Raw genomic sequence first — 12430 nt, 5'->3', positions numbered from 1 at the left:
GGTGCAAAGTTCCCTGTCTGGATCATTCTCTGTAGCGAGTGAATTTGTTAAGCAGCTCTCTTTCGTGTATCATGGCAACTGGTTATAATAATTCACCTGGAATTAAGAGTTGCTGTTAATAACTGACAGAAACCACCCAAAACAGGGAGTAGCATAGTGAGTTCATCCAGATGCTTCTTTTAAAGATAATAAGGCTCAAGGTTTGCTATGGGATTGTGATCATTAGAAACACCCCCAAAACACCCATCCCTGAAGCTAAATGCATCTAGGGGAGACTGGGGCGAGTTGTCACAAGGGCAAGAGCAGCTATCATGTTGGGGCAAGATGTAACATGATTTTCATGTGTTGTAGGCTACTGTATAAATTAAGTAAAAAATAGCTAAAAATCCAAATAGGCCGTTTAATTGCAAGTTCCTGTGTGACAACATGCCCCTCTATTACTGTAAATGAATATTACTCGTATTAATAATAATAAATGTTAGTTGCAATTTTTTTAAACAGCATGTGCAACAGCTATTTTGCAATCAAGACTTTAAAGTTTGCACAGAAATTGAGTCCCAAATGTAAATATAGAAATATTTACTAGCATAACGTATTCTTCAGCAAACTTTTTTTCACTATAATGTCCTGCTTAAAGGCAAAACAACATGAAAAAACTTTGATTTATCAGATTGTCAAATTATGTCATTTAATTTGACTGAATCAGCTTGACTGTATTTGATTACACCAATAAACGTACGTTTGTTGTTGACCATTTGGTGGACATTAAATAAAGAACATGTATATTTTGTGTGCTTGTTCTAGAAATGTCTAATGGCTAGATGGGTCTTTCTTGAACAAGCCCAAAAAGAAATCTGAATAAACAAGTTGGTTAGCATTCTTTCGCTTCTTTTAGCTCTACTTTGGAAAAAAGGTAGAGGGATTTCTCAGACCTGCCCAGTCACATTCATTAAATGCTTTTTATGTCTTCTTCAAAGAGCTCATTTGATGCTTTTAACATAACAGTTGTGCCTTAAAGAGACTGCAGTGTATGGTTTATGTGTTTTTTGTGAAATCATTAAAAAGTATCTTTTTATTTCCTGTAAGAAGAACATTGAGAGGATATTTATTGATGATTTTGTTACAGGCAGAGGTTTCTTTTTCTTGTTCTTTTTTTAATAATTGTTTACAAATCAACATTATTCAGCAACCATAACACTACATCTTAACATTTAGAGCATACAAATTTTAACAGATGTATTATATTGCTACTACAAAAATATACTTAAACTCAAATTGCTTTTTTGTGCAGTCAGGAGGCATTTGACCTGAGTATATTAACAGTGAAGTCACTAAGCGCCCCCTGCAGACAGTATTATATGATACAATCCAACATTCAGCACTGGAAAGCTTGATATTTGTAATATTTTTTACAAAACCTCAATTTTTTTAGGCCCAAACTGAGCAAAAATGTGCAATTTTGTACTGTTACTAATAGGCCATTTGTATGGCCAAAATGTCGGATAAAATTATGATATCTTAATGTAAATCTGTGAGCTCTTTAACAGTATAGCAGACAGCTTAAACATAAAAATGCATATGAATATAAAAATCCACATGAATATCAGTTGTCACTCTATGTCTCCTAATAAAACATCTTAATAAGCTGATATTTTAATACTACGTTTTTATGATCAAATCTCTGTAGTTTCAAAACATATACTGCAATGCAATACAATGATGACTGAGTGATGAACAAATAAACAATCCTTGATGATTTTAACATGATTTTTCTAATAAATGATGTATGGATAAACAAGTAAACCTAAGCTGCTTCAGTCCTGTAAGTGATCATCTTGAAATATTACTAACAATATAAAAGTTATTCTTACGTTTACTTTATAAGAATCATTAAGGATTTCACAGCAAAAAGACTACCACAACCTGAAAGGGGGACATTTTTATAATTAGAATAAAAGGCGTTTTACTTGCAAAAATTTCATCATGTTGATAATTTAGAGGCCTTGTAAAATTGCATATTAAATATGATACAGTAGGCTTTATATAGGGTTAAGGAAGTCTGTTGTCTGTGAAAGCCTCCCTATGTCCCTATTAAGAACACTGAATAGAATAGCACAAAAATAGAACAGAATAAATTGCATAATATCATAGTTTATATAAATAGAGATACCATGCCAGAAAGTGCTCAATAATAGTGAATGCCTGTACGGAGTGCCACATTGCATAACTCCTCATTTGGGATAGACATAATAATGCAGCACTGTCTGTTTGCACAAAGCGAAACTTGAGCTCAAAGCTGGTTATGTATTTATCCTCGACGACCTCTCAGATGACACTCTATTCAAAAGTGAAGTTAAAAAAATGTGTTTTTCTAAAATATGCTATTGTGGAATTCTTAAAAAAGTTAAAAGCAAAATATATTCAACACATACATCTAACAAAATGCGTTTACTTATGTATTCACAATAACTGAGGTCCATTTATTATGGGAAAATTCAAAATACTTGAAAATTCTGAAACTGGGAAACATTGAGACTTAATTAACATTAAGCTTATCAAATGCTGATAGAAGTAAGAACCCACAATACAAGCTCAGCATCTATAATCTTAAAAAGAAAAAGCACAATGTATACACTAAGTGCTTCATATACTTCTTATTCTTTATTTTTTTAAGTTTATGTTTATGCTTTTATGTGAGGTTCAAGTTTACAAAAAGGGGGAGGTTTCTTTATCCGGTCAATAATAGCCAATAGCACGAATTGGACATGAGCTTAAAGGCTGTGTGGTCTGTTTGCTGTGCAGGTCATGATGGATCGAGCAGCTCTCCGGCTGATTCTCTTGGGTGTTTTTCTCATCTCAGCCTCTTCAGGTGTTGTTAAGAAGGTGAGGCCCAAATAACATATCAGTCAATGTGTTTAGGGTACAAAATCAGATAGAGGCAAAGTTTCTTAGGTTTACTTGATTATCTATACATCATTTGTTAGAAAAAAAAATCATGTTAAAATGTACATATAAACAGGCTTTTGAGGTATGTTTATTGGTTCATCTCTTAATCATCATTGTATTGCATCGCATTATATATTTTGCCCACAATTGAAACTACAGGATTTTGATAATGAAACTAAGCATTTAAATATCATCTTAAGACATAGCCTATAATTGGAAGATATAGCGTGATAACTGGCATTATATGTATTTTATATAAGAAGTCTGCTGTACTGTTATAAAAATCTCAATCAGATAAAAATCAGAACTTCATCTTATTTCTTTGCCAGATAAACATCTTCATCTGAGCCAATACAATTGAGGTGTCTTTTAGTCCAAAGGCCTACGCCACAACAGTCATCACAAGCCGTGTTGCGAACACACTGAATGAATCTCAAGAGATCCAGTTTGAGGTCAAGATTCCCAAGAATGCCTTCATCAGCAAATTCAGAATGTAGGGAAATTCAGTACTCTTAATTACAAATGTGCTGAGCGTGTCTGCAAACTCGTATGAAGACAACTATAGCCAACAAATTAACTTTTAAGTCAGTTTAGTCTTTTAATTTCTCCATAGGGTTATAGAAGGAAAAACATATGATGGAGTTGTGAAGGAAAAAGAGGAAGCTCAGCAGCAATACAGTCAAGCAGTATCTCGAGGACAAAGTGCTGGACTGGTCAAGTACTGGATTTTTTTTTAAATTAGGTCCATAAAATATGTATTTGTAGTATGTTTAGTAATATGCTGGGATTTGTTTATATTTCAGATCTGTTGGAAGGACTTTAGAGGACTTTAAAACCTCAGTGACAGTGGCTGCTTTTAGTAAAGTGACGTTTGAGTTGACCTACGAGGAACTGTTAAAGCGTCGCCTCGGCAAATATGAGCTACTCATCAATGCCCAACTGGTGCAGCCTGTGGCTGACTTCAAGGTTAATGGAAGAAATGAATAGGACATTGATCATTTTAATGTATAGTTAGATTATGTTTCTTTTCCTCATATCAGATGGATGTGCACATCCAAGAGAAACCAGGAATTTCCTTCTTGGAGGTGAAAGGAGATTTGAGCACCGGTGATCTGGCAAATGCCATCAAAACCACCAGAGCAGACAAAGATGTAAGAACTTAAATGAGGGTTTAAACACAGTTTAGATGTTCTCAATATGCTCATACACTTAAATAGTTCCCAGATGAACAAACTGATCATTTCAGGCATGGGTGTCCTTCTACCCCACTCAAGATCAACAGACCAAGTGTAAAAGCTGTGGAGAAAATGGGTTGAATGGTGACCTGCTTGTAACATATGATGTCAACAGACAAAATCCTAATGGAGAAATCATGGTACTTTTTTTTTTTTTTTTGCGCAATGCAAAAAGTAAATCCTAATGGAGAAATCATGGTTCTTTTTTTTTTTTTTTGCGCAATGCAAAAAGTCCAGAATGTACTTATTTTTCTGTTCTCTCAGGTATCAAATGGCTATTTCGTCCACTACTTTGCCCCCTCTGATGTTCCACATATTTCCAAAAATGTGGTGTTTATCATTGACCGGAGTGGTTCTATGAGCGGCAGAAAAATAGAACAGGTAAAAAATTTCATTGGATACTAGTGGATGGTCAAAGTCTTGTTGAAGATTTCCTCTGATTTCCTCTACTGAAATCAGTTTGGTGTTGTTCTAAGTTAGTAACAAACTGTCCATGTCTGTTAAATGTGAGTATGCAGTCTTAATGAAGAAAGAATAACTTTCAGATGTGCTGTCATTCTTTAGACTCGATTGGCACTGCTAAGGATTTTGAGTGATCTTGATGAGGATGACCACTTTGGATTGATCACCTTTGACAGTGAAGTTAACTTATGGAAGCGTGAGCTCCTCAAAGCTACTGAGGCAAATCTGAAGAATGCGAAATCTTTCGTGAATGAGATCACAGATAGAGGAGGTGAGTTACAGCACTAATGCTACATAAGGAGTAAAAAAGTTGTACCTCACAGTGACACAACTATGTTTGGCCTTCCTTTAGCCACGGACATAAACGCTGCAGTTCTAGCTGGAGTGGACATGATCAATCGACATCCACGAGAGGGAGCAGCCTCCATCCTGATCCTGCTGACTGACGGAGATCCCACTTCAGGCACAGATTCACACTGACAAACACAAGCTAAACTGTGTTTTATCATGTTTATTCAGTCAGCCATGCTTCATCAATACAAAATTTTAATTGCCATCCTATAATATTCAGGGTTTATTAGCAGACCTGTTTATAAAGGGTTTTAGACCTAATTGAAATAATTGTAGGACCAATGGATTATTATCATGACCAATTAGTTTTTTTCAGTCTTTTTCAGTATGAGAGAAAGACAATAAGAAATATGAAAGTGCCTAAAAAGTATCCATTGCTGATCGCTTAAATAACTCAAAAACATAAAAATATGATTTTTAAACAGGTCTGACCAACATAGAGAAGATAATGGCCAATGTGAAAAAGGCCATTGGGACAAAGTTTCCCCTCTATTGCCTTGGTTTTGGATATGATGTTAACTTTGACTTCCTGACAAAGATGTCACTGGAAAATGTTGGAGTTGCTCGCAGGATTTATGAAGATTCAGACGCTGATCTACAGCTGCAGGTGAACTACAGATGATCAGCTGAGAATTCATCTTTAATGCTGAACGGTTCTGTCTTTGAGCACATTTAAAGTTAGTTTTATTTTTAGAGCTTCTATGAAGAAGTTGCCGTCCCTCTCCTCACTGATATTCAACTTAAATATCCAGGAGGGACAAACCTTACCAAGACCAGCTTTAGCTTGTACTTCAATGGCTCTGAGATTGTGGTGTCAGGACAAATCACAGACAACAGTGTGGAGAGTTTCACCACTGAAGTCATCGCAGTATCAGTAAGATCTTCACTCTATGTTTATCAAATTGGATTAGGGGAGGGATTGTGTGGGCAGGTATTTTTAATTTTCAGCAGTCCAAATCAGTATATTTGATATTAGAATCATTGATGGCCAGTTGTTTATAATAGAGTTTATAATAATGACCACTTTGTTTTGAAAGAAAGTTCTTGGCGAAAGTGGTACTGACAGCATTCCTAATAAAAATATTCACTAGTGTTATTATTTCCGTGTAGAAAGGCAGTAATGTGACATATCAGGACACTACAATGACAAAAGACCCCAGTGATGTCCCACCTGAGAATGAAGATTTCATGCAGAGATTGTGGGCCTACCTTACAGTGAAGCAGCTTCTGGAGAGACAGTAAGCTTATGCATTTGGGTCTATAAATGTTTACACACAGACACACAGACATGCGCACACGCGCACGCGCACACACACACACACACACACACACACAGTATATATATGTATATTAGTGCTGTCAAACGGTGCTATTCTCAAGATCAAATCAGTATCGAAAGTGTATATGCCTGGAAGAAGGAACAATTCCATACAAAAGGAATCAAACTTAGAGGCAAACTAATGGCAAACCTCATATGTCTGTGTGTCTTCTCTCGTTATTTCTGTCTCAGGGTGCTTCTTAAAGGACAGGAGAAAGAGGATGAAAAAAAAGAAGCTCTCAAACTCTCCATGAAATACCAGTTTGTCACTCCCCTCACCTCTATGGTTGTCACTAAGCCTCAGGAAGGTGACGTGGAAGTAGCCAACAAACCCAAAGAGGGAGAAAGGGGAGAAAGGGGAGAAAGGGGAGATGTTTATTTGGATTATTTTGACTCGGGTATGTCAAAATATATTTCTTTTTTAATGAATTGAAATAGCTTTTATTTAATTGATTAGTGTTTTTTAGTAGTATGTAAAATGTACAAATGCATGTTAAATAGTAAAGGGCGTTGTTAGGCACAATGCTTAGCACATCCCCATTAGTTGTGAATTTACTGATTTAAAAAAATTATAAAAGGTTATTAAGGACACAAAAATTAATCTAACAATATTTTAATTAAGTGCCATACTGTTTGTAGAAGATACAGCTTCTGACATAGAGCAATACAATAAATGTTACACAGGTGTTTTTAGCTTGACTGAAATGTTGCCGATTTGTGGGAGTGCATAAAAAATGTAAGTTATTCAATTTACAGTATTTTCAGGTTTTTTTTGTTTTGCTTTGTTTAGTTTTTTTCTACTTGCATTTGGTCTCAGAATCATATTGTTCCCCTTCAGGAACTCGAGCTGTGTCGAAACACTTTGGGAACGCCTTTCAGCGTGACCACGCTCTGAATCACGTGTGTAATCAGTCCAATGGATGGGCGAGATGTCACGGGCGTGGTGACGTAGAGACCAGGAAGCTTAAAAGCACGTGCGGTGGATACAGCGGCAGCTTCTGTCATTCACCAAGCGCTCTGTGGTGTGTCAGTCTGAAACTCTGTTTGTCTGTCTTATTTACTGTTGTTTGTCTACCATCGAGTTCACAAGCATGCCTAAGGCCAAAGACAAACATAAGGGCGAGAGCAGGCAGCATTATAGGCTGTGTGTTCCTCCCTGCCCGCACTACATTACGGATGGGGATACACATAGTCTGTGTGTTGTCTGCTTGGTAGCGAAGCATGCGGAGTCAGCTCTCGAGGGAGCTGACTGCCCGCATTGCGAGCATTTGTCGATCCGTACGCTTCGCTCCCGGAAGGCTCTATTTGAGGAGGGAGCCTTCGCCAGCGTTCCTCGCGGCACTGGCCCCGCTTCTGCCGAGGCAGAGCGGCGGTTGCGGTCGTGGGGTTCGCAAATGGATCTGATGGAGGGAATGGAAACGGGCGAGTCCCTTTCTTCTTCCTCACCCACCAGATCCAGCGCTCTCTCTCAGGGATCGGAAGCCCGCACTGCAGTTTCTTCCCCCCGAGGAGGTTGATGTCGAGAACATTGATGAGGCTGGGGACTCACCCCCTCATTCTCCCCAGTATGAGGAGCTACTGGAGGTGGTTACTCACGCTGTGGCCAAGTTGAATGAAGTCGAGTGGCCCGCCAAGAAACAGACCGAACCACCAAAAAGCAAATTTGATGAATTTGAAAAGCAAATCCGCCACCTCCACGCTGGGGCCTCCCGTTTTTCCCCGACCTCCACACCGAGGTGTTGAAGTCGTGGGCGAAGCCTTTCTCGGCCTGGATATTCAGTCCCTCGTCCAGCCACTATGCCAATGTGGTGGGGCTGAATGATCGCGGTTACAGGGCGATGCCTCGGGATGAACAGACGCTCGCGAGCTATCTGTCTCCTGGCACGGCATCATCCCTGAAGGCATGCCCTCCAAGCCGCTGCGGACCACCTCAGTGCTGGTGGGCAAAGGGTACATGGCAGCGGGTCAGCCCTGATTTCAGTGTTCCATGGCTTCTGAGGGCAGGCCCGTCTGGGGAAGAGCGGTGTACACCTCATCATACGGTGCCCGTCTCTCTTCAATGCCCTCAGGAGATCGGTCTGTCAACCCTGCCACCTCCGGTGCTTCAGGGCACAGCAGTCTCCAGCAAGCGCTTCTCTCAGTCTCCGCCCGGGAACGTAGCGGTACTGGGAGGCTCGCTACCTCCACGGAGGTCTCTAGAGCAGCTAGATCATCCGTCCCCCGCCGGTCCTCCGCTTCAGGGCACCGAGCTAGCCACTCTAATAACACCAAAGATCAGTCTCAAGAGACTGATTCCCTTAGTAGACTATTTGGCAGCGTGGAAGCGTCTGCCAAATAATAATAATAATAATAATAATTTGTAACATTTATATAGCGCTTTTCTGGGTACTCAAACCACTTTACATGAAAGCGGGGGAATCTCCTCAACTACCACCAGTGTGCAGCATCCACTTGGATGATGCGACGGCAGCCATAGTGCGCCAGAACACCCACCACACACCAGCTTATTGGTGGAGAGGAGAAAGAGTGATGAAGCCAATCAGTGTATGGGGATGATTAGGAGGCCATGATGGTCAGAGGCCAATGGGCAAATTTGGCCAGGATGCCGGGGTTATACCCCTACTCTTTTTCGAAGGACATCCTGGGATTTTTAATGACCACAGAGAGTCAGGACCTCGGTTTAACGTCTCATCTAAAGGACGGTGCTTTTTACAGTATAGTGTCCCCGTCACTATACTGGGGCGTTAGGACCCACACAGACTGCAGGGTGAGCACCCCCTGCTGGCCTCACTAACACTAATAAATGTGTCTCAATGGGTCCTTCACACTGTAGAAAAAGGCTACTGCATTCAGTTTGGTTCTTCTCCGCCTCGTTTCAACGGGGTGATTCCCACTCTGGTGGGCCCTGAGCAGGCTCTGGTAATGGAACAAGAAGTAAACACTCTCTTGAGGAAGGAGGCCATCGAGGTGGTCCCACCTCTCGACAGAGAGTCCGAGTTCTACAGCTGGTACTTCATCGTTCCAAAGAAGGGTGGAGGGTTGTGTCCCATTTTAGATCTGCGTCAGTTGAACCGCTCAGTAATGCGACTGAAGTTCAGGATGCTCACACTCAAACAAGCCGTGTCTCAGATCATGTCCGAGGACTGGTTCGTCACGATCGATCTAAAAGACGCATACTTCCATGTCTCCATCCTTCCCCAACAAAGGAAGTTCCTGAGGTTTGCTTTCAGGGGCGAAGCTTACCAATATCGGGTTCTTCCGTTTGGCCTTGCACTCTCACCCTGCACTTTCACAAAGTGTGTGGATGCAGCTCTGGCTCCACTGAGACTCCAGGGCATCCACATACTCAGTTATATAGACAATTGGTTGATATTAGCTCAATCGGAGCAGACGGTGGTTCGGCATCGAGATGTCATTCTCGCCCACATGAAAGAGCTGGGGTTGAGACTGAACGCAAAGAAAAGTGTGCTTTCTCCATTACAGAGGACCACTTATCTGGGCGGGGTGTGGGATTCGACCATGATGAAGGCACATCTGTTTCCTGCTCGGATCGAGTCAATTCTCACTGCAGTCGTGAGAGTTGGAGAAGGCCGCTTCGCTTTCAAAAACTGCTGGGTCTGATGGCAGCTGCGTTCAACGTGATACCTTTTGGCCTGCTGTACATGAGACCCCTACTGTGGTGGCTCAAGACCAAGGGGTTTTCCCCGAGGGGAAATCCGCTTCCCATGATTAAGGTCACGCGGCGATGCTTTCGTGCCTTAGACATGTGGAGGAATCCTTGGTTCTTGTCACAGGGCCCAGTGCTGGGAGCTCCTTGTCGATGCATAACGCTAACGACGGATGCATCCCTCACTGGTTGGGGAGCAGCCATGAGTGGCCGCCCAGCCCGCAGTCTGTGGAGCGCTGTGGCTCTCCATGGGAGATTCCCATCAGGAGGGATCTCCTCTCACAGGCGGGGGGCACCATCCCGGAGTTGTGGAATCTGTGGGTGTGGCCTCTGGGGGGGCACAACTCATAGCCTCTCAACTGAGGTTGTTGAGACCATCCTCCAATCCAGAGCTCCCTCCACTAGGAAACTGTACGCCTTGAAGTGGAAGCTCGACCCTGTTAACTGCCCGGTTGGTTCAGTGCTGGAGTTCCTGCAGACCCGTTTCTCTGAAGGGTTGACCCACTCCACCTTGAAAGTCTACGTGGCGGCCATAGCGACCTACCACGCACCTCTTGGTGGTCAGTCTGTGGGCAGAAACCCCCTAGTTACACATTTCCTCCGCGGTGCGCTGAGGCCTCCGGTATGATCTTGTGTCCCACAGTGGGATTTGGCTGTGGTGCAAGAGGCTCCCTGTAAACCTCCTTTCGAGCCTATTGAAGGGATTTCTGATCGCTTTCTCACTATCTCCTCTATCAAGACATTGGCCCCCTCTTATTTAGACTTTGGGTCCGGCTTGGCGAGCATGGCTTGGCGACCTTCTCCACAGAGCTGCCCTGTGGAGAAGGTCGGACCAACTGCTAGTGTGCTATGGTTCCCCTAAGAAGGGTCTCATTCCACTAGAAGTGTGGTGGCCTCCAAGGCCGTCCTGTCAGGTGTTTCTCTGCAGGACATCTGCAACGCTGCGGGCTGGTCCATGCCGCTCAACTTTGTGAGGTTCTATGACCTCGATATTCATGCCACTCCCAGCTCCTCTGTTCTCTCGCCTTAGTTGTGCTCTTCCACACTAGGCAGGTATTTGAAAGTCTGGCGGCGTGGGCATACTCGTTTCCAAAGCGTTTCGACGCAGCTCGAGTTCCTGGAGGGGAACGTCTCTAGGTTACGCATGTAATCATGGTTCCCCAAGGGAACGAGATGCTGCGTCTCATTGCCATATGTCCAGCATCCCTGCGAGCGCTTCCCTCATTCTACCAGAAGCTGCCACTGTATCCACCGTACACGCTTTTAAGCTTCCTGGTCTTCACGTCACCCTGCCTGTGACGTCTCGCCCATCCATTGGACTGATTACACGCGTGATTCAAAGCGTGGTCATGCTGAAGGCAATCCCAAAGTGTTTCAACGCAGCGTCTTGTTCCCTCTGGGAACCATGGTTACATGCGTAACCTAGAGACGACCATCCATATGTCCTTATAGGCTACAAAATCATAATAATAATTTGGTTTATTATTGGCTTTCAATGATAAACAATGTTCCCTCTTAGCTGGTAGCGCGGCCGCTCACTTCTTCCACCGCCACCGCGCAGAAGAAATAATAATTGCACGCACACGCAAAAATTCGTTGGGAAAACCATTTGATTGAATTCTAGTAAAAGCAAAAGAATTGCAATGCTCTGGCAAACCGCCAGTTAGAACCGGTCAATGCGGTTGACAAGTTTCATAGAAAGAAAATGGTGTGCGCCAAATGAGTCGCTGTAGAAACCGAATACTTCAATGGTTGAGGATGAAATAGCTCAACACGAGAGACAACTCAAACGCAATGACATGTGAAATAAAACGTCATCATGTATTAAAGAAGAGTGGCTTGATTAAGTGCTGGAAATAGCGGATGATGGGCACAGAACGGTAACAATTTACAGTCACACATTTACAGTCACACAGGTGTTTTGTGCAAACTGTACTTCATAGGGGTGTTTAGATAGCTATATAAGAATTCACGTTCACGTTTTTTAAAAATATATATATATATATATTTAACTTGCAGATCTCAGTTTAAGTTGTGCTTCAGTTTGTTTTCTGTTCTATTCTATATTTGGAACCTGTGATACTTTTTTCTTTGATTCTTTGATTAATAAAACATTTAAAAGAACAGCATTTATTCAAAATAGACATCTTTTCTAACAATATAAGTGTTTACTATCAGTTTTATCCATTTAACACATACTTGCTGAATAAAAGAATATTAATTTCTTTTAAAAAAAGAAAGAAAGATTTTTAGATTTTTAAAGAAATTTACTGACCCCAAACTTTTGAATAGTAATGTATATTGTAACACAAAATTTCTATTTTGAATAAACACTGTTCTTTTTAACTTTTTTTTTTAAATAAAAAATATCACAGGTCCCAAAAAATATTAAGCAGCACAACAGTTTCAACACTGATAATAAATCAGCATATTAGAATGATTTCTGAAGGA

General features: G+C 41.5%; 1 protein-coding gene across 1 annotated transcript in view; it reads left to right on the top strand.

The window, feature by feature from the left end:
• The first annotated feature begins 3363 nt into the window (after window positions 1-3363).
• The window catches only part of LOC107743255 (inter-alpha-trypsin inhibitor heavy chain H3-like), a 16243-nt gene continuing 7176 nt past the window's right edge, over window positions 3364-12430 (top strand). The window contains exons 1-12 of the mRNA XM_016556405.1: window positions 3364-3439; window positions 3560-3664; window positions 3750-3912; window positions 3987-4097; window positions 4193-4321; window positions 4446-4562; window positions 4746-4914; window positions 4996-5106; window positions 5420-5601; window positions 5689-5868; window positions 6105-6232; window positions 6505-6710. Coding sequence (XP_016411891.1) covers window positions 3438-3439; window positions 3560-3664; window positions 3750-3912; window positions 3987-4097; window positions 4193-4321; window positions 4446-4562; window positions 4746-4914; window positions 4996-5106; window positions 5420-5601; window positions 5689-5868; window positions 6105-6232; window positions 6505-6710 — 1603 coding nt within the window. The 5' untranslated portion in view covers window positions 3364-3437. The remainder of the gene's footprint in view (window positions 3440-3559; window positions 3665-3749; window positions 3913-3986; window positions 4098-4192; window positions 4322-4445; window positions 4563-4745; window positions 4915-4995; window positions 5107-5419; window positions 5602-5688; window positions 5869-6104; window positions 6233-6504; window positions 6711-12430) is intronic.

Source organism: Sinocyclocheilus rhinocerous, unplaced genomic scaffold (genome assembly GCF_001515625.1).
Source record: "Sinocyclocheilus rhinocerous isolate Xijiao unplaced genomic scaffold, SAMN03320098_v1.1 scaffold227, whole genome shotgun sequence".
Taxonomy (NCBI): Eukaryota; Metazoa; Chordata; class Actinopteri; order Cypriniformes; family Cyprinidae; genus Sinocyclocheilus; species Sinocyclocheilus rhinocerous.
This window is presented reverse-complemented; position numbering and strand designations above follow the sequence as displayed.